Source organism: Podarcis bocagei, assembly GCF_964188305.1.
Source record: "Podarcis bocagei genome assembly, chromosome: 3".
In the NCBI taxonomy this organism is placed as follows: Eukaryota; Metazoa; Chordata; class Lepidosauria; order Squamata; family Lacertidae; genus Podarcis; species Podarcis bocagei.
Window position 1 is genome coordinate 36,240,399 of NC_138127.1, and position 23,195 is coordinate 36,263,593.

The following is a 23,195-nucleotide window of genomic DNA, read 5'->3' on the forward strand; positions in this document are numbered from 1 at the left end:
GTGTGGAGCCCAAACTTTTTTTTTTAAAAAAAGTGATGGTCATAGGAAATGATTTGAATATTTTGTTTACACACTTTTAGCTGAAAGCTGTGCATCACTTTTTGTTGTTGTTCTAGAGCAGATTAACAGAAGCCAAAACCACAAAGTTAAGACTGATAATGTATTTTAAACAGCTCTTCTCCCACTGTTTTGTTTAAAAAAAAAAAACTTTGCCAGGAACTGTCTCAGTTTTTTCCCTCCATGGGGTAGGATATTCGCTTCTGTCACAACCTAATGCATTTTTGACTAGCTTCTCTTGATAATGTTGTTGCTTCACAGAAGGTTTCACATTTTATAAGCTTTTACAGCACAGCTGCACTGAAAAATAAAACAGAATGTGTATACAGTATAATATGCATTCGACGGCTCTGCTAGATTCTTCCCACCATATGTAGAGAGCGGTGTGCATTTCACTCTGATATTCACTGCCAAAACTGCCAGAAGCAAATAAACAAATGATGAAGAGGGACACCACACAATGTCTTGCCAGACCTATAACCACAACCTCCAAAGCAGACCACTGCCGCTTTCAAAGGGCTCACCATGTCCACATTACAATATCATGGACACAGGTGATTTTTTCATACATTGCCATTAAAAAAACACCAACAAAAACCCAAAAAAACAACTGATACAAATAATAGAATCAGCAAAGTCTATGTTTCAGTTATGATTCTGATATAGAAAGTGTTTGAATGTGCACATTCTCTTTCTGCCTGGCCCACATTGCAGAGAGATGCTGTTAAGAGCCATGACTGGGCCATCTACCCCTGTGTAGGCTTGTGCAATATATACAATGTGAGTTAAGTGTGCCTGATTCACTAATACAATAGCAGATTACTTGTTAAAAATGTCATCAGTAAAGTGGCTCTAAATCTGTGAAACAAAACCTTCTTAATTAGAATGATGTTCTGCTGAAACCTGTGACCACTTTCTCTCTCCAAATAATGTGCTTATAACCAGGGAATAAATCACATTTGTTGATTAAATGTATTGGTCATGAGCTAATAAGTTGGGACTGTTTAAAATAGATTTTGTTCTCCATAGTGAACTTATTTTTTTTTTTTTTGCTATTGCCAGTTATTCTGTTTTGAGGCCTATCTTAGAATTATTGATGATTGCCTGAAGAAATAAAGCAGCTTCTGCAGGAGATTTTATATGCAGCCTTTAAGCACCATGAGGCAGCTCCCATTGCATAGCAATGCTGGGCGCCAGCAACAAGAACAACTTTCTAGACTTTTAAAGTCAGATGAAGATTACAAAACGCTCCTGGCCATTTGAACAAGAAGAAGCACTTAGTTACTTCAACTTTTGCTTCAATGCTTAATCTGCTACATTTTTATATCATCTGTAATTTAGTTCTCATTAGCCTTGCAGCCTCCTCTCCTGCTCCCAACCACAGAAAACATTCGCACAATTTATCTGTTAAGAAAGGAGGTGGGATACAATTTGTGCAGAACACAGAGTCATTTTAAACAGGGCACATAACGTGTTTCAACTTTCACATCTTGCTTTATATTGTGCTTGTGGCCGTGAAGCCTCTTAACACTGGATGTGTTGTAGAGGAAGAGGCATGTTACATGCTGGGTAGTTAGTAGTTAGCAGGGGGTGGGATCATTAGAAGTATGCACTATACAGTACCGTCCTTTTGTATTGTCGCATGCCACTCCTATCTCCAAATGCTGTGAGGTTGCTTACCCAAGGTTCAGTTTCTTTGGAATGAGGGACAACAGAGACTGTGGTGCCTTTATGATATATGGTTTATTTACTCATATACACAACTTCAGCTTACGATGGAAGGACTTACAGCATTAACGCTCCAGAGGGTCTTGCTTCTCCCACAGTAACAGAATTCAAACAGAAAATCAAGCATGGCTGTCATTCTCAGGCTTCTGCCTGCAGCCTGCTTTTAGCCTAGCTCTCTCTCACACACTGTTTTCCTTCTCACTACCAGCCAGGTGAGGGATGGGCCCCACCCATTTGCCCTCTGGCACAAAGCCACTTCCTGTCTTATACGAACAACCCCTACTTAAGGGACATTATGGCCCTTGCCTGTCTCATTCCGCAATGAAATCATTCATTAGATTTTAGATCCTTTGCAATTAGAAGGAACTCAGACATCGTACAGCCTAACCCCATCCTTCAAGCTCTTCTGTTTGCCTTTCCTTGCCTCAGAGAAACACACATGCATGAGAGAGGAGAGAGAGAGAGAGAGAGAGAGAGAGAGAGAGAGAGAGAGAGAATGTGTGAGACTGAGTGTCAGGCATGAAGTTGAGAATTTACCAAGAAGCAAGAAGGGTTGGTGCCTGCAATGCGTGAGCAAAGATAATGTTTCCCTTTCAGCTTGCTGACTCTGTCAGACACAGGGCTTGCTCAAACTTTGACTGACAGACCCAAGCTGAGCAGTTACTGAACACACAAAGCCTTCTCCAATCTGTTGTATCCCTTTCAGATGTGGGTAAAAGAGTTGCGTGCCATGGAGAAAGGAGAGGAAGATTAGGTAAGAGTGGAACACTGTACAATATATGCCAAAGGCTGCACTTCTTGTGCTCCCCTTCCACTGGCCACCTAGATATAGCACCCCCCCACACACAAAATTAGTTAGCGGCAAAGAATTAGAGCTTAATAGTCCCTTGTTTCAGCTCCCCACTCCTCCGTGAGGTTCACTGAATCAGCTCCATACTCACCAATGGGATTCCCCTTCACTTCCTGCTCATCCTGGCATTGCAACCTTAAGGATTTTTACACCTCTGCTGCCCAAACATCTCAGAATCCCTTGATTCCCAAGAAGGAAGGACTGAAGGGGCTGCATCATGGGGGGAAAAGAAACAGCAGCAAGTTAAAGCCTGACAGCTGGTGTCGGGGGGAGGGCTAGAAGAAAAACTCACACACAGGGAGAGTTTTGTGCTGTTAGCACCAGCAGAGTAAATATGAATGCAGAAGGAGCATATTAGAGTTTCCCAGCCATGGAACCCAAGGAGGAACTCCTTAGGCAAGGAGCCCAAGGGAAAGGAATTTCACATATCAATTGGAACGTATAGGATGAATATTTGGCTATAGGCCACTAGTGTCATTTGATGTGAGATATGCAGGTCCTGCCCCATATTGCACAACAGGATAGAGTTAGGATACAGATAGTCCCTGCAGGGTTTGTTACATTTCGTCAGACTCTGGAAGTCCATAACTCATAGTGTTTCAGAAGTGGTGTAAGTGTGTGCATGCTGAACTCCAGAACAGACTACTGTAATCATTGCATGTTGGATTGCTTTTGAAGACTTTCCAGAAACTGCAATTATTTTAGAGTACAGGCTGCTGATAGATGCTGGGTTATGGAAACATAATCTTGCCAGTGCCTAAACTATTGCACTGGCTCCCAATGCATTTCCTGGTACAATTCACTTGTCTTTAAAGTTCTAAGGTTTTGAGCTTGGTCATCTGAAAGATCAATCACCTGCTGTTTACTGAAGAGATGTAAGCCTTTCTCTGAGTTTGACCTTTTAATTTGTCATACTTTTGTACTTTTCATTTTCTACTGTACAGTTTTCGGCTGTCTCCTACTTTTACCATTGATTTTCCTTTCCATCTTTTATTATCTCATTTGCGAGCTGACTTCAAAACATTTATACTGAATGGCGTCATAGAAATAGTTTAAATAAATAACATATTAGTGACACTGGCATTTCATAGTATACAGAAATAATGAGGAGGAAGATTTACAGGAGGTGAAGTGAGAAGAGAGAAAGTTGTGTTGACATTTCAGCTAAGAGAGGCAGAAAATGATGCCAAAGCATAGTGAACTCAAAAGTTTAGGAACACATAGGGTAAGAAAATATAGGTATGTACTGGTGTTACAGATGTGTCAGTGCTTTTTTTATTTATTTTTGAACAGTCATTGAAAAGTTAAGACTTTTGCATTGCGTTTTCCTGACAACAATACCGTACATAATTTCAATATCACAATAAATGTAAATGAATGTCAACAGATATTATCATTTGTTAATGTTCCTTGTGAACTACAGTAACCAATAAAGCTTTCAGAGTGTGAAGAGTTAGAGAGATCACTTCAAAAATAAATTGACTTCAAAGAGAATTATAGGGAGTACATTTCTCAAGCCCGCATTTCAAAGGACAGGCTTAAAGGTGAAGTCAGTATGAATTGCTTGGGAAGCTCATTGGATTTCCTGCATGTTGACAAGTTTGAGCAATGAGTATATTTCTGTGTGTATTTGAAAGCATACAATACATCTGGCTCAAAGTGAATGATACATAAAAAGTTAAAAAGTTTAAATAAAACATAAAGGTAAAGGACCCCTGGACGGTTAAGTCCAGTTGAATTTGACTATGGGATGCGGTGCTCATCTCTGCTTTCAGGCCAAGGGAGCCAGCGTTTGTCCATAGACAGCTTTTCGGGTCATGTGGCCAGCATGACTAAACTGCTTCTGGCACATGGAAATGCCATTTACCTTCCCGCCACAGCGGTACCTATTTATCTATTTGCACTGGTATGCTTTTGAACTGCTAACTTGGCAGGAGCTGGGACAAAGCAACAGGAGCTTTACCCCGTCGCACGGATTTGAACTGCCGACCTTACGATTGGCAAGCCTCAAGAGGCTCGGTGGTTTAGACCACACCATAACTCACGTCCCTGTTTTAATAAAAACAATACTAGGAATTATTTGGGAGTTATCATGAAAGAAGGCAGCACATCCAATCAGTATGGTTGTTGGAACCAGCCCAGATTTTCCCAGTAGTTTTGGGGGCACCTCACAGAACTCTCTGGAAAACCTAGAGCCAGAGAGCTTCATAACAGAGCCCCTTCTCTGCATATCCTTAGAGCTACCTGGAGGGGCACAGCAGGGCTAGTGGTACAACTGATTCCTGAATCATATCAAACTCTTTAATTTGTTGCAGGACAGGGTGGCTGGTAATAGATATTGTAGAATATTCCCCTCCCTTCCCCCACCTTCGACATTTGTTTTGAGGCATTTTGGTCCTATCCCTCAGGCATTTCTTGACTCCACATCTTGGCTTGTAGTCAGGTGCAAGTTTCTCTTTCCCTCCTGCAATTCAGGGCTATCAGGGACCTACTGCACATGCCCACTCTCTCAGATCGGCACTCTCTCGGTTGGTAACCAGCAAGCATATTTTGCACATAAAGCCAGAGTTACAACAGGTCAGAATTATAACAGCTATCTTCTGTTGTGACAGCATTTGGCCTATCGTGGACTGCTAATTTTCTGTAAATTTACAGAAAGTTTCATTTTAAAAAAAGATCTGACCAAGTCTCTAGGATGCTGTTAAATGTGTTAAATTGTGCCCAAACAGAACTTGGAAGTTTTTGTGTATTGCTATGGTGGAGTGTGCAGAAATGAAGCGTGTATATAAAACTGGTTCATGCTATAATAAAGGAAAGAACATTGGAAAAATAGCCACCTTGAGTCTAACAGGCCATCCTCTCAGTCCATGTGCTTCTTTTTAAAAAAGTAAGAGCCAAAGAAAAAATTGACCCATGTCATTGTTACATGCTTATAACCAAAGTAGATGACAATATTGAGATAATATATAACACTGATTTACAGTTCAGCTGTCTCAGTTAGTAATACTTTTAATCAGATTTCACTTTTTACCTCCTTTAACAACCCCCTCTATCCTTCCTACTATTATAGGCATTCATCATCCCCATTAAGATTAATAGAGAAAATTTAAATTGTAGAGAATGCTGTTTTCACACACACACGCACACACCGAAAAATAACTAATATATCTCCCTCTCCACCTTCTTTTTGCGCCTGGACTCATAAGCATTGTATGCCTACACCCACAATGGGAGTTTAAATAAGATTAAATTTCAAATGGGTTATTTTTTATTTAAAAAATGAAACTTAAATATGAAGACTTATTGATATCCTTGGTATTGATCTTCTGTGGTTCCCTTTACTTGTGGCAAAAAGAATGAGTTGCTGCAATGCAAATGTGGGCAAACTCATGAGGGAGTAATTTCTTTTGAGAATACCTTGATAAAGGCCAATGAAAAGAGTTCATTAAGCCATACCTAAAGTCTTAATGGATTATTTTTACATGGGAAAATTTAACAAGTTCAAATATTTGTGGCTGAGTAAGACCATGGTGGGTCTTACTCTTACTCGTTTGGATCAGTTACAGTGATGCATTCGAATGATAAGCTCCAAATTTCTGTAACCAGTGCTGGAATCTCCTTCTCTCTCTCTAGCTGTTCTGAGCATGTCAGCTGCTCTTCACCTTCCTGAGTTTTAAGAGGCTCACTGAACAGCTCCCTCCCTCCCCTCGCTATGTATGATTTTCATTTCTACCATGTAGTAATGTTAAGTGATGAAATGTATTAAAAGATATATTGAAGTGACTTGACAGTGAAGCATAGAGAACGGCATTTTCCCCAAAGGTGGGGGCTTTCCTATTATAAATTAAATGAGACATGTAAACAAAGAGGGTGATGGGCAGATACGGTTGACTGTTTTATTGCTTTCTGCCTTGCACACAGAATAAATCTATGTCATGTGACAATTTGTATTTTATATATATATATATATATATATATATATATATATATATATATATATATATATATATAACATTATCGTTTATGTACTTTATTAAGATATATCACAGCATTTTAAGAAGTATTTTATAATGCTATATAAAAATACCAGAAAGTTGACATTAAATAAAAATACTATAGATCTACAGGATTTGAAGATGTGCAGACAATCCTCTACATGTTTGCTTCAAATTAAGCCCTACAGTCTTCAATGGAATTCTGTACAATGTAAGTGTGTGTGCGTGTGTGTGTGTGTGTGTGTGTGTGTGTGTGTGTGCACATGCTTTTTAACTGAGGATGGTCCTTTGTTTGATGGCTTGTCAGAGGTCGACCCAGACAGGATCCCCAAGGAGAGCTGGCTTCAGGCACGAGTCCTGTTAGCAGACTATCTTTGTGTTCCAAAGATGTCTGCAAACATGACATGAAGGCTGGCAACATTAACCCCGCCATGTGGGAATCCCTTGCAGATGACCACAGTGCCTGGAGACAGTCAGTCAGTTCATGTATCCATAGTAGTGACCAGAGGAGAAATGACCACTGGGAGTGCAAAGGGAAGAATCACAACCGGATGCCTTCATCTGCCCCAGCTGCAACAAAACATGTCTCTCCCATACCTGCCTCTACAGTCACAGCAGGAGCTGTAACTCTCCGATTATTTGACTTTACCCCTTCCAACTCTATAATTCTATGATTGTATGAACTGGAAGTTGCCCATCGGCAGTTGGTTCCTGGGCATCGGATTGAGCAGGCACACAGACCTGCCCAGGTCTTCCACACTATAGTGCGATGCATTCTATTTCCAGTTAGAGTGTTGTAATTATTTCTGAATTTGCATATAAATTAGCAAATGCAAATTTTATGCAAATTAGTTTCTTCTGTCAACCTTTTTTTTAAATGATCATGGAATCATAAGAGTTGGAAGGGACCCTGAGGGTCATCTAGTTCGACTGCCTGCCATGCAGGAGTATGCAGCTGTCCCTTACGGGGATTGAAACTGCAGCATGTGTGGTGTGTAAGCAGCCACCCTATGAAAAGTGGAAGGGTGTGCATGTTAGAAAGAGAAAGAATGGATGTGCAGGAGAATGAATGAATATCTGCAATGTGTATATTCAGTGTGAAAATAGCCGTGTGAAGGTATTATGTGTCGATATGTATGAGCGTACGAGTGAAACAGAGACATATCCACTTATTTTGCATTGACTCCCTTTTTTGCATTGGTTCTCCCACTGCTCTTATCAGGCCCTCAGAAGGTTCGCCATAAGGGAATGTAATCTCTGGGCTAAAAATGGCTCACGACCCCTGGTCTATAGGGAGTGTAGCCTTAGTTTTTCAGAGAACTGCTTGAGCACTTATTTCTATTCAGTGAGCTGTCAGGGTGGGATGCAACATGGTCCTAAAAAAAGACGGCAATAGCAATAGAATGCCTATTTATTTCTCAACAGAGAAAGGATAACAGCCATATTAACCTAGAGTTAGTTAATATTACCATGTTAGAGCAGTCATTCTTTTTAAAGCTTAGCAGTGAGGTGTCAGGGGATCAAAGCCATTGTGCAAACCACAGATTAAGAATTGTAATAGAAAAATGTATTTCTTTCTCTTGCTATATATATTTTAAAAAGAAACATTCATTGGAATATTTGGGTACAGCCATTAGTATTTGCACCTGTCCACCATTTCATATGTTACCATTTCTAAAAGGCATTTAATCCATTCTGTAGTCTGGCTGCAAAAACCAAACCAAACCTGGGATAGTTCAGTTAGTGGAGCGTGAGATTTTTAATGTCAGGGTCGTGGTGGGTTCAAGCCCTACACTGGACAAAGATTGCTGCATGCAGGGCATAGGCCTAGGCGACCCTCATGGTCCCTACCAATTCTGCAATTTGATGATTCTATGAAAAAACAAAACAAAACAGGTTTGTGCTACTCTTCATAACTGATTACATCATTATTTCATACATGACAATACTTTTCTTTACAGAAAAGTTGATCTAAGAGGTTGCAAGCAAGTACAAATACATTTTTCTGGGCTTATTGGTTAAAGAGACATATAAAGAGAGGGAGAAGTTTTAAAATTAAGGTGAGAACTCACCCAAATCCAAGAGTTTTAGAATCCATGGCTGCCATTGAATGCTCTTGAGAGGGGTCTTAGTACTTCAGGTTCTGCAGTTTTCATTTTGACAGTAGTTATCAAATTACAGTAACAAGAATTGCGGCCTAATAAGCTTGAGTTAATCTCAAAGACATTGATTCAGTTCACATCTCAGTAACTGCATCAAACATTTGTGGTACAGGCATTGAGCAGCTATCAGTTCTTGGCTTTGTTGATTTCAGTTTCTCTTTCAACACAGTAAATTATGGTTGAAACAGTGTGTAAACATGTTCAAGTCAGGGTTTTCCCCTCTGTTAAATTAAATAACATAAAATATATTCTGACTATGTATAAAAGGAGAACCAGTTCAATATAAATTCTCACCTATCTAATATATGAAGGGTAAAAATCCTGAAAAACAGTAATTCAAAACATGGTTTCTCTTGTTCATTGTCATCATTTCAGAGTTTCAAAGCATTCCTGATGCAGTGAAAGACAGGAACCTGATTTATTAGTTTTGAATCACATTAATTCTTATAGCCCATTCTTACAATGAGACCTGAAGGTTAATCCTCAAAACCAGGCTAAGGACCACCTCTTCCCTGGAGGTTTGCCAGGAAATGCAATAACTTTATGAGACAGAAGGATTATTGGTAGATAATTAGGTGCATCATTATATTGAGTTTCTAAATTGGTTTTATTATTTTAAAAAATGCACACAGGCACACACACAGAAAACGCAGAGCTGCTCAAGACACCTAAAATCATGTCCATGTAGCACTTTTTGGGGAGCAAAGCAAACTGCGGGCCAAATGTATGGCTGCATAGCGAAAGGGAAAGAATAGGAGCATAGTTTGACAGTGCGCAATTATACACCCAATATATACCGACACTGAAAGCGAAATGCTACATAGAAATGTGAAAAGTTAAGTGGCATAGAAATGTCTTAAATTAAAGCTCTTCCCCCACCCCATATCAAGAAGCAGCATAGTTCTGCCATGGAGAGATGGTGCTCACAATTCGTATCCTAAGATCAAGTTGTAGTGAAACACGTCCCCCACTCTTGCAATGCAAATACACCCACCCTATCAAGGAAATTACTAAGTAACAAGCACCACCTGCACACAGTTCATAGACACCATTCTGTACATCACAGTATCCTATACTAGCAATACTGGCATGATCTCTTTGGCCAGTTGGTCAAACGTTATCCTAGATATCCATAAAATTAAGCAGAATGAATATCATCTCACTCCCCTGGAGACAAACATGAAGAGCCAGACTGCTTCTGGGTCCCATCACCCAGTTTGTTATTCAGCTGGTCACCATAGCTGTCAACTTTCCCCCTTTTTAAAGGCAAATTCCCTTGTTCCGAATAGGATTCCTTGCAAGATAAGGGAAAAGTTGACTGCTATGCTGGTCACCTATCAGTGCAACAGTGACTGTAGCAATGGTCCAGCTACCAAGGCAGGTCATCAACTGGATGCCTGTATAAAGTTATGTGTGGCAAGGAACTCCCTTTCCAAGAAGAGGAAGGAGTTTGTGGCTCTGAAATAGTTGCATCCTCCATGAAGTACACTGCATCAAATCAGGGCTACATTTACTACCCAGTCTTTTCTTCAATTCCATTGACTGTTGAAATGATCATACCAAGAATAGCTGTAAAGACAATTTTACCAGTAGCCATGAGATGAGGGTGGGACTTTGGGTAAGGTGATGGGGTGGGTTAGGGATGGGTTACTCTCTCCCACATACTTAAAGATAGCATTGTACCTTTTTTATACACCTGCATGAGTATACTTTGCTTGACAGTTAGCAGTTTGTTGTGAGGAATACCTATGTTTTCCTTAAGGGCAAGGCTAGATAGGTGCAAATGGCACAGACGAAAGCTCTTTATGTGGCTGATTACACATTTTTACTTCAGTTTTTGTTGCACTGTCTTAGGCACTGTGAGTACATTAGTAGAGGCATCTTGTGCAATTATTGCAAGGGGATCAACTAGCATCATGCTGGGGCATGGACTGCATATTTCTTCATGGTATAATTTTGCTCCAGAATTCTCTTTATCTACATTTTCATGCTATCCTTGAACATAATCACTAACATCACTCTCTCCCAGCAAATCGTCCTTCTCTTGAACAATAACCTGCATTATCACTGCATACTGCTCAATGCTCCCCATCAGCTTCTGCTCCAGGATATTCACCCACTTTAGCAAAGTAACCATATTCTCGTCTAGATAGAGGTTCTGTGCTAATCCTTTGAATTATATGAAACAAGCACCTTCTCAGATTTGTTAAAGGTGCACACACAGTAAAGACGGAATAGAGTAGGTGTTATTAAGGTAGGGGAAATGAAGAGTGGTAGCGGAATTATAAGATGAATAGTACATAGAGTTATTTTGGGAACAGATATGGTAGCTTTCATTCAAGCACACTCCACACACCCATTCAAAACAGTGTGAGTAAAAGTATCCTCCATTCCATTAAAAAAAATGGGCAAGGCGTATTTACTGTTCTCCCTATATTTTCCAGATTCATGATTTGTAGTTCTTGCATTACATGAGGATATTATATGCGCATTTTGGGGCTATGTATAAGCATCTAGAAACATTTTACTCTGCACCCCCATTGCATTACTCCTGTCCCTAAGTGATGTAGGCAATTGTGATTAAAGCACATTTGGTTATCACTGTACACTTTTCTATTGTACACTGCTGCTTTCCTGTTCATCCCATTATAGATGTTAGCTAGACATAAAGGAGTGTGGTCCCATTACATTTTCCTCACCTTGCAGTGCAGCAGCTGTGAAACGAAGCTGACTGCCTTGTGACGGAGGGCTTGTTGTTGCCAGGCAGAGTTAGGAGCAATGTCTTCTTTGGGAAAAGCACCAGTGAGAGCAGCCTATCTTCTGAAGCAGCTTCATTATCCAGCTGCTCTCGCTTCACAGCTCTGTAGATTGTTGAATAAATTGGGCAGGGTAGCTGAAGTAACCATGATTCAAGGTTCATATGCAACACCAAGCCGTAATTAAAACAAACTCAGGTTCATAAGTCAACAGCAAACTGTGGCTTTATATTGTGGTTTGCTGGAAATTAACAAGCCAAATTTACTTGCTGGGCAGGGCTCAGATGATCAAACAAACCATGGTTTAATGTGTTTACATGCAAACAAGGCTATTTGTCCAGCTATGGAATACAAGACATTAATTGGGTTTTTCTAGGTAAAGGTGACAGAATTAGGAAACACTGAATGTCATCTATTCTGTCTCCATCCCTGAAGCCAAAATGATCCAGTTACAGGTTCTGCCTAAAGGTCTTTCTAATCCAACGTTGGTATTAGAAAATAAAGTCAATAGGCTATCTCTTGATAGCTGCTATCAATTACACAAAGGGAAACATCATTAAATTATAACAGTGTAGAACTCTTCCCAAATCATCTAAGGAAGATGGAGCAAGTAGACGATCAGTCACTGCAACAAATCCAAAATAGATCAACGAAGAGCATAATAAGAGCCCTGTATGATTGGGCCAGTGACCCATCTGGTTCAACATCTTGTTCTCACAGTGGTCAACCAGATGCCTGTGAGAAGCCCACAAGCAGGACCCGAGGGCAACAGCACTCCCTGCCTGTTGTTTGAAGCATCCGACCCACCTATGCCTTAGCTGCTCAGAGAAGCATTTCTCTCAGGAAGGTTTTATTTAGCTGCAATGATTCAACTCCATATAGCAGAGGCCGTATGTTACACCTGCCAACTCCATTCACTTTTCTTCATGCTATCATTCTCATTCCCTTTAGTTAGAGTTGACAGAGTCAGGGCCAAACTAGACATGACATTTGTTATTTGATTTTCCCTCGCATGGCTGATTTTTCTTTAACAAACAGCTGGGGGGACCCAAAACAAAATGGGACCTTGGTGTGGGGAAAGCTCAGGACCCCTGCCATGGCTAGCCAAGTTACAGGGAACCAGGCAGAGGGCCTTCTCGGTAGTGGCGCCCTCCCTGTGGAATGCCCTCCCACCAGATGTCAAAGAGAACAACAACTACCAGACTTTTAGAAGACAACTGAAGACAGCCCTGTTTAGGGAGGCTTTTAATGTTTGATGTAGTACAGTATTTTAATTTTTTTGGGGAAGCCGCCCAGAGTGGCTGGGGAAGCCCAGCCAGATGGGCAGGGTATAAATAATAAATTATTTTATTATTATTATTATTATTATTATTATTATTATTATTATTATTATTATTATTGAAAAATATCAGCCATGCAAGGGAAAACCAAATAACAAATGCCATGTATAGTTTAGTCCCCAGGCAAATAAATTCCAATGTGTGTGCAAATCAACCACCAATGGGGGATTCCCTCCTAATTAAAATGATAGCTTCAGAGGAGATATTTTCTGGAGAATTCCAGTGGGGAATTCCCCCTCCATGTCTGCTCTGATCCCATTCATTGTCAGCGCCCCCCCCAGCTGATGCAGATTGCTTCTTTAAAAATCTGCAATCAAATGCAGTGTCACATTTAGCTACACATCTGGCTTGTCCCTCAGTGTAATAGAAGGAGGGAACCAATGAGATCAACTGCACATATAGAAAAAAATTAAGATAAGTGAAAAGAGATGATGGGGAATGCAAGAGGTCTCAGGAAGATGATAAGCCATATATGTACGGATTATGGATAACTGAAGCCAGCGCAGAAAGTAAGAGGACAGCCTGCACAGAGACCGAACAGGGCCTCAATGTTTCTCCTTTTTAGTTCTAAGCCTACTAAGATCTAGCCCAGCAGGACCAAAAGTAGGTGATCAGCCTGATTAGCTCTGTTGGTTAGAGTATGGTGCTGATAATGCCAAGGTTGCAAGTTCAATCCCCGTATGGGACAGCTGCATATTCCTGCATTGCAGGGGGTTGAACTAGATTATCCTCAAGGTCCCTTCCAAATCTACAACTCTATGATTCTTCTAAGACAAGACTGGACTATGAAAGCAACTGTGGACATACTTCCAGAATGGAACCATGCATTTCCCATCCCACTTTTACATAGGAGTCCACACTAGGATTCTCCCTTTTATGTTAATATTGAAAGGACAGGGGTCCTCTTGAACTCTAGCTTTCATGTAAATTTATCTGATTTTCAAATGTAAAAACAGCAAGCCAGAAAGAAGGGGAAAACTGAGGTTAAACTCTCTTTTCTTTTAGACTAATACTGAAGCTTATCCCTCCAGTGAAATGGCCTGCTACTCTGAGGGTTCATCTCTGGAGTCCTTTTAAACTGAGGTCCTTTAGGTTGGTTAGTCAAACAAACAGGCCTTGTATCTGTGACATAAACTCCAAGAGAATACATTATATGAGAATTTTGAAGTCACACCTCTATCAGTTCTAGGTTTAATGACAATTATTTTCAAATAAATATGCTTAGGCTAACAGCCTGATGCATAATCTGCATCTGTTTCAGAAATTGAGGCAAAGGTACAAGATACCTTGCTATAATGAAGTATCTGTAGCCTCCATAGTGAAAAGATGCTTGTAGGCAATGCAGTTCAATTATTTCAAACACATATTTCAGAAAGGGGAAAGAGCCTGGGGTGAGCAGGAGGGCTGATATGGGATGTTAGTTTGGCTCTGGAAATTGTTGCAACATGCTGCCTGCTACTGGGGAGCTGTCCTTGGTCCTGTGGGTGTTATCTCTTGATACTTGCTTTCTGAGGTCCTCATGTAGATGTTCCCTGCTTATTGGATTGACTGACTTTGCTCTGTGCCTCTTGGTATCCTGTCAACTGAATTAGACCAAACTCTCACTGTAGATTCTAACTCTCCCCCTGGTTCTCTACTGCCAAGTTTAGTCTGCTGGGTGTGCATTTTGTTTTTTTAAATGTATAGTAGAGTAACGATCATGGCTACCACGTTTAATTTGGCCCTAAGAGATTATACCAAGGGAATAGTGTGTGTGTGTGTTTGTTGTGTGTAAATGTGTCAGAGACAGAAATTATAAAAATCTTGACAAGTTCCAGATTTGTTGTATCAAAAACAACAGAGTCCTGTTGTACCACTGTAGGCCATAGGATCATATGCCACAATAAATGTGTTAGCCTTTAAGGTACTATAGGACTCTCTTGAGTTTACAGCTTGACTTTCCTAAATCTTGTTTGGCAAGTAATGTCGTGTTTAGTGCTATAATCTTAGAAGTCAGCCAGATTTATAAGACACAAGTTTATATTTGAAGTGATGAGTTTATTTTGAATGAATATTAATCGTTAAGGAGCTGAGTAGAAGTTTAGTAGTATCGGTGCAATTATTTCCATTTACCTTCCCAACCTTTACATTGGGCACAGTAATCCTCCAGTTTTTGCTGCTAAGCAGGGACAGCAAAATCAAGGATCTATCTAAGCACCTGGCAGACTGAAGATATGCCTGGTGAGCTGTGTTAAGCTTGGTGGCTCACAAATTGGCAAATTGTGAAATTTGCCAAGCTTTCATACTCTAGACACTACTGTGACCTTCTGCAGCCTGAAGTAGTCTCTTTCGGGTCTACAAATAGGGAGAGACAGCTTTTCTGAAGGCAAGAAACAAGACACAAAATGCATAAGGTGCAAATATCTCTTACAAATGACAACACTAACAAAAATTAAAAGCTCTGAAATGACACATGAAAATAGACAGTTCACACTACATTAAGGAGGAGGAATGTCTAAGTGCTGTCATAGATACGTGTTAGATTTTTGCCTCTCACACACACTTGATCTATATATCACACCAGGTAATTCTCCTTTACTGTATTATTATTATTTAACAACAGACACAGATTTAATCTTATAACAGAAGACAGAACTACCTGCTGCTTGCTGCATGGCTTTCCTGTCAGCCTCTTCCCCCCCACCCTTCCCTTCCAAGTTCACTGGGTCTTATTTAAATTAGCTGGCCTAAAGCCAGAAGCTCATCATTTTAATGCAGTGTAAAATGGAATATGCATAATTATATGCAAGCCATATGTGAGGGAGACAGCTCAGCTGTGAATTTCAGGAGGCCAAGAGAGAGGGAGAGCGAACAGTCAGGGATTAGATGAGATGAGAGTGGAACAGAGTGCAAGTGTCATCCAAATGAACGGTGTAATGAGCATGCTGCCGACACTCCTCCTTTCACCTACTTCTCCCTTTGCTTTAACTCTAAACCAGAATATGTTGTAGATCAGAAATAAAATGCTGCATGCAAGTAGTATAGTTGCTAATGGATTGCATTAATGTCTCCATTTAAACTTAAGCTTCCTTAATTAGCAGTGTAGATCAAAACAACCCATAACTTTTAATGCATCTTCTTAAATTAAATATTTTAAACATATTTCATTGCCCTCGCATAATGACTACTCAATTCAGAACTTTACTTAAAGAATCGGGGGAAATCAATTTAATAGCATTAATGTGTAAATCATGAATTTGAAAACCATTTTTGAAGGGAATGACCTTGTTACTTTTAAAAAAAAAGGAAATGGAAGCATATTATTGGTTGAATATTTTTAAAGGTTAAAAAAAAGCTTATAGCATATATGTAATTTAAATATGTAATCCTTAAAAAGGAACAAAGTAAACTGAAACCCTAGCAGAGCAATCCTATACATGTCTGCTCAGAAGTAAGCTCCATTGAGTTTAATGGTGCTTACTCCCAGGTAAGTGTGCATAGGATTGCAGCATTTAAAAACTCAAAACAGCCAGCTGAAATACTTCATTTTGGGGCTTGTCTCTTTGTTGATTTTAACTCTTACACCAAAATCTATTTGCATGTCTTTTTTTAAAAAAAGAAATGGTGTAAAGAGCACTCCAAGTTCTAATATCTAACCGGTGTATTGCATATTTAAGCAAACTTCTTAATATTGTTGTATTTTGGAATTCCCGCTTGTTTTAATGATCTGAGCTGTTATGCATTTAGCTTATTTTTTTTTCTTCCATTATTTGTAAGTCCCTAAATAGGCCATTATATTTCCCTTCAGGCTAGAGATGAAGATGGACATGGTGAAAATTTCCCCCAGCAGCACTATGCTAAGGAAACTCCAAGACTTGCCTTCAAGAATAACTGCGAACTACTTGTAAGAATAACATACTTACAACAAGTCTAGATTGTTACTTTAGCACAGTGAAAACAGTTTTTGAAAAGCTTTTGTTCATGATTACATAACATAATGAAGTATTACAGTTTTTTTTAATAAAAAATAACCTGTACCAATTGCAAATGCTAACTCTGATATAACTGAACAATTCTGAGCGCTCAACTTGCTTGCAATTTTTTTATAATTTATTATAGAATCTGAATAGCCTTGTAATAGGAAGTTAGTGGAATCTTAAGCATGCTTACACAGAAGTAAATCCCACTGAGTTCAATGGTGCTTACTCCCCAGCAAAAGTGCTTACAAAATTGCAAACACAGTCATACGAAGTATCCCACTGGAAGTCATTTGAGGAATCACAAGTAAAGCACATGTTAGAAAAAAGAGAAAAAGAGAGAGGGAGGGAGGGAGGGAGGGAGGGAGAGAGAGAGAGAGAGAGAGAGAGAGAGATGATACTTATATGAGAAAATCACTTCCCCTTCCCCAACTCTCCCTTTTTACATTTTAGCGGTTTCATTGTTTTCAGACAACATTAAAAACAAAACACAACAAAACAAAACACTGACATGCAGTACTCCCTTTAGAATTCAACTATTTCTCTAGTTTATTGAAAAATACAGTGAGACACTTTCTCTTGTTCTCTTTGGCGAGGAATGAGTGAAATCCAGCAAAGCACTGACAAGGAGTCTGGAATGTTTACAAGACATAGGAGAGATTATATCAGCTGTGAACAGATATCTGTTCCAAGGCAGGGTTAATTTGCTGCTCATTTTAGCAATTGTAGCTAGGCAAAATTAACAGCAAATAGGAATGGCCATTATATTTCTGTTCAGTAAAGATCCTAATAGTTTTGATTTGAAAGTAAAATGAGCAATTCAAGCACTAAGTATTTCCTCTTCTGTTTACTAAAGCAAATAGAAAATGTAATTCAGGGAGGTTTAAAATCCTGATGAGTATATGGCTGCTACTTCCCTTTTGTTTTTGTTTCTTCTCCATTGTATTTAAGTAAAATAGGAAATATTTTCATTTGTGTGTGTGCAATGTCCAAACAAATTAAGTCTATAGCTATATTTTAAAAGGGACATTGTTTTATTTTACAGTAAGTAAAGAAAATGGAGCATCAGGAAAGATGGCATTTCACTGAGATTTTTAGATGAATTTCTATAAGGAATTCAAAATTTCCCCATGAGATTTTGTGGTCATCTTAATTGTTTAAAAATTTAGGCTTAGATGCTGTGCTGCGGCTGAGCAGACAGAGCAAGAAACAAAATAATAATAATAATAATAATAATAATAATAATAATAATAATAATATATAGTATTTATATAATTCTTTTCCTATGTGCTCAAACCACTTGACATACATTATTCTCAGTAATCCTCATAACAACCTTGTATGGCAGGCCAGTTTTATTATCCCCATGTTACAGGGAATTGACTAAGGCTGAGAAATGATGGCTTGTCTAGATCCATCCAGTGAGCTCATAGCTGACTTTTACACCGTGGACATCTCGGTCAGCTGCAATCTAACACACTTAGTAGGGAACTAGCAGTGCTATCCTATACATGTCTACTCAGAACTAAGTCCTATTGAGTTCAGTGGGGCTTATTTCCAGGGAAGTGGCTATAGGACTATAGCCTATGAACTTCTGGTTGCAGTGGGATATACTTGTGAACAAACATGCATAAGATTGCACTGTTCTTCCTATTATTAGGAAGTTCCCCTTTATTTTGTGTTCCCCTCACTGGTCAGTTAGAAAATATGGGGCTTCTCGAGTCACAAAAGCTACAAGAGGTGTCCCAGAAACACAGATTAGTCGTATTTCAGAGACATAATGCTCACATCACCAGCCTTCATGTGCTATGTCTGAGTCTTTGTAAGCCAGCTCAGATTAGTAGTCCCATATCCATAGTGTTGCTCCTGGAATGATCCAAGGGTGTACAGTATATGTTTGAAATTGTTTCATTAAAATCAACTGTCAGTGTAGCTTGCTGACAGGCAATTTCATGGATAACAGCTGTTTAGGAATTAGTTCATTCACACATAATTCAAATGTAATTGCTTGTAGCTGAGAATGTGAGTTGCCTTCATTAAAACATATTGAGTCTGCCATAGTGTCACATAAGATTAAAACTTTGTCTTAGGGTTTGTTTTACACATACAGTTAATCACTGGGTGTTGTAGTCATTGAGTAGTAACCACAAATGTGTGGAGTAAACCTTCACAGAATTCTCTGTGATCAAATTTTATGAATGACTCATGCCAGTGAAATGCTTTTATATCACGAAGGGAATTGTTTTAAGCATCAGGCCATGAATACAGGTGTAATGTCAGAAGTCACTTTATGCTGTTGTCAGATTATTTCTATTTCTGGGTAATTGGTTCATGTTTCCTAGTTGCCTCTTTGCCATTCTACTTAAATCAGATTATTATTTTGTATAGCTTCGCTGAAGTTTAAATATTTATAAAGGATGTGTTTGGGTCTCTGGATCTAGTCCCATTTAAATCAGTGGAAGGCTTGTGTTGATTTCAGTGTGAGCCAAGGCATCTTCAAACAGATTACAAAATTATTTTCCTTTCATGTCAGTTTAAAGTTACATCAGCAGTGTCTGAGCCCAAAACCCTAATATAGCCCATACTGTCTCTGAAGTCAACAGAGCATACACTATGAAGGACCACATGTACAAAGAAATGCAGAACTGGACCCAACAGACAAGCATATTAAACAAATGCTTAAGTCAGTTGATGTACCTGAGTCTTAAAGTACAATACACCGATGACCTGGTTTGCACATAGTTCTATACCATGGTTTAGTGAGACACTGATGAGCTTGAATGAGCCTGAGTTAAGTGTTCGGCTTGTGTGCTCCTTCTCCCCCCCCCTTCTCCCACTTGGCCAGGAAAAGTCTTTCTGCAAAGTTTAGTTTCTGGCTTAGTGGCATGTTTGATGCAAGGATGCTGGTTTAACAAGCCAGCTTCATAATTCATTATTTGAAGATTGCTTGTTATAAAACTTACCAGGATTCATTTTCATAAATAATTGCTTGTATGAATGCAAAGCAGTAAAAGTGAAATTAAGTCCTGCTGAAGTCCTCCCCCAAGACATGTGAGAGACAGAGAAGGGAGGGGGGTGTACAAGCCTGACACATCACTTGGGTTCATTTGGACTCATCCTCATAGCGTTAAAATATGTTAGGGCTTGTGCACTTGTCCCATGCCTAGAAGGCACTGATCTGGGTTTTTTTTGCTTGCCCCACTCCTTTCCCAGGGAAAATCCACTCTTTAGTGCTAAATTGGAGCAAATGTCAATGTGGAGAAAACCCAGATTGCCATTTACTCAGACTGAGTGCTAAAGAACAGTTTTTCCTGTGGGGAAAGCATTGGAACAAGAAGTGTCTAGGGAAGTTTTTGTTTGATGTTTTATCTTGTTTTTAATATTCTTTTGAGAGCTGCCCAGAGTGGCTGGGGAAAAAAACACACAAATTATTATTATTATTATTATTATTATTATTATTATTATTATTATTATGGATAGGCCCATAGTGTTATGTGAATGAAACCAATGAATCAAATGTCACCAGGGTTAAACATTATTATAAAGAATAGCAGAATCAATTCATCTGAATAAGTAATTATTAAAAGCTGTTTTTTATTTTCATTTTTGCCTTTCTAGAGATATTTTAACAGTTTTGGAAGGTGTTCACTTGTAGTTAATGTGTGTGTGTGGGGGGGATTTTTCACCGTTGCTCCTTCAATTAGCCTTTGGTGATATTGGAATGCTGGTGCTATGATCCAGCTCTAGTTATGCGTTGAAAAGGTATTCCTGCATGACTGCTTGCACCAAATATGGATTGGAACAGGCTTCCTCAACATCAGCCCTCCTGACGCTTTTGGCCTACAACTCCCATGATCCCTAGCTAGCAGGACCAGTGGTCAGGGATGATGGGAACTGTAGTCTCAAAACATCTGGGGGGCCGAGGTTAAGGAAGCCTGAATTGGAATGTACATTTGAATGCACATCACATTGAATTCAGTGCAGTGGAAGTGAATGGTATCCACACACAGAGGTGGATGCTAATGTACATTTATTTGGCAGCGCATTGACTTGATAACTGTGGTTCCTGTTTCAGCAAGTGAGATGCATGGGGTTTTCCAGAGCTTGATTAGAGTGGTTGCTGTTATTTATTATAGAAAAATGGTATCTTACTTACATTGCAGACATTTCAGTTCCCGTTTACAGTTTGGCTGCTCATAAGTTAAATTTAGTTAGCACAAAGATAGAGTTGATAGGGGAAAAATCAGTCTCCTAACTGCTTTCTGTAGTTTTGTATCTTGTATTCTCTCCTTCTTCCCCCTATTTTTGGCTTTTTTGGACAAGTAGTTTAAAAGTAAAGGGGGGAGGGAGGGAGCAGGAATGACTGTGTCCCCGAGGAAAAGCTTAGCCAGCCATTAATGGTGGGAGACAGATGGTGATTCTTTTACAAAGCAGCAAAAAAGTGTGAGGCTTTAAATGAAGGATAAATTGAAACTTGTTTATTCTTATGAGACTTGGAAAATCCTTGGGGTTCTTTTAGTACAATGCAGAGTCAGTTTTATAATAGTCTGTCGGAGGAAATGGGAAGCTTAGGCTCAAAAGTGCTTTCTTAGCTTTAGGGTTCAGATGCCATTTTCCAGTATGGATTGCTGCAGCCAGTGCAGTCTCTTTAGTTTGGGAAATGCTTCTGCTCTGAGGGTGCTGCCAGGATGGATTGAGGGGATGAAGCACTGATGGAAGTTGTTTGCTAGCAAACTCCCAGAAGAACCAGAGTACATTGTTAGAATGTTAATATCCTGGGTCACAGACATGCATTGAAAAGCCTTAACTCCTCAGTGCTTGGGTAGATTTCTAAGCCAAATAACCTTACTCTGTTATGAACCATGTGCTTCTCTGAGCAGAATATATATTTGGTGTGTTAGGCAGAACTTCACAACTTTCAAAAGAAAAACAGATAGCTGATGAATTGGGGGAAAGAATAAGCTGCTGTTGAACAAATTCCCTCCATGCATATGGCAGGTCTATTCATTAGGAAAACCGTGACAATTACAGTTTTGGCTGGTGAAAACATCCACAAAGAAATTCCACTATGCAGTTAAGAGCCTACTTTAAAGTATTGATTTCCCACTATAAATCCGAAATGTGCTATAACATTTAATAGAGAGCATAGGAAACCAGATACTAAACTTGGTGGTTAAGATGCTTGAATTAGTGAGGATGCGGAATTTTCCTTGTGTATAACCAGTGAATTCAGCCATTTGTAAAATTAGGTTTCCTGAAGATTAGTATAATAAAAATAGGAAACTGGTGCAGAATACAAATATTTTATAGCAAAAAGCAGGGCAATTTAGTTGCTTCGATAGCATTGAGGATTTAGTTTTGTTTGTATCTCTTTCTATTTATGTATCTATCTAGAACTTTAGAATTTTCATGAGATATAGATAATTTGCTCTTTGTTTTCAGGTAAAGAAAGCATAGTCCTTTGGAAGCTGATAATGGCACACTAATACTATGGAACAGTGATGCCACTGTTGGTTGTCAGGAAACAGAGAGGATTAAACACTGTAAGAAAAAGGGTGGACATAATGAAAAGATTAGTGAAAAGGCTACAATTCCTGCTCTGAGAAGCCCAGATTCCTGAGCCATTGCCTGAGAAATTGCAACCTCTCCAGCTTCTGTTAAATCAGAGCTTCTGTTGGGATACCCTGCTATGAATTTACAAAGGAAAGGTCTATCTTGCTTAGAATTGCTACCCAGAATATTAAATAGAGCATCTGGGTTCCACCCGCTGCTGTTTGAGCTAGTAAAATAGCAGATGTGAAATTCTTGGTTTTTCTTTCAATTCATTTGTTCACAGAGATAAAACAAGCATTGCATACAGATCAAGCCACTACATAATTACCTAGGTAACAGCAGAAAATGCTTTATTTTTAATATTATAGCTTTTAAAGAAGGAGAGGAATTTATGGGTGATATTCCACTAACATATTCCATCAGTGCAAGGGTTTCTACTTATGCAGCAAGACTTCCCGCCTTCTCCTTTCACATGCACCCCAATATTCTCCAAAGGGTTACAGGAACACCTAGAACAGATTTATGTGGCTCATGGTGGGAGGAAAGGGGAAAGAGCATTACATTGTGCAAACAGAAATCCTTGCACTGACAGAATGATTGCCTTAGTGCTAAACTGGATTCTACCCATTGTGTGTGTGTGCACATACATGCATACACACACTGATATAGAACTTGGCCTGTAAATATGAGAGTTCAGGTTCAATCTCTGGTTAAAAATTCTCAGAGCATCAAGGCTGGGAGGTATTTTGCCTGACGCTCTGGCAAAATAGGCCTGCTAATGTCATGCAGGTCATTCAT

General features: G+C 39.3%; 1 protein-coding gene across 4 annotated transcripts in view; it reads left to right on the forward strand.

The window, feature by feature from the left end:
• The window catches only part of SOBP (sine oculis binding protein homolog), a 149,349-nt gene that overhangs the window by 66,517 nt on the left and 59,637 nt on the right, over nt 1–23,195 (forward strand). For 3 of the 4 annotated variants that reach the window (XM_081186565.1, XM_081186564.1, XM_081186567.1), the window contains exon 5: nt 16,676–16,771. The exons of the other annotated variant lie outside the window; for it this stretch is intronic. In XM_081186565.1, the coding sequence (XP_081042691.1) occupies nt 16,676–16,771 (96 nt within the window). The remainder of the gene's footprint in view (nt 1–16,675; nt 16,772–23,195) is intronic. 4 annotated transcript variants of the gene reach the window in all.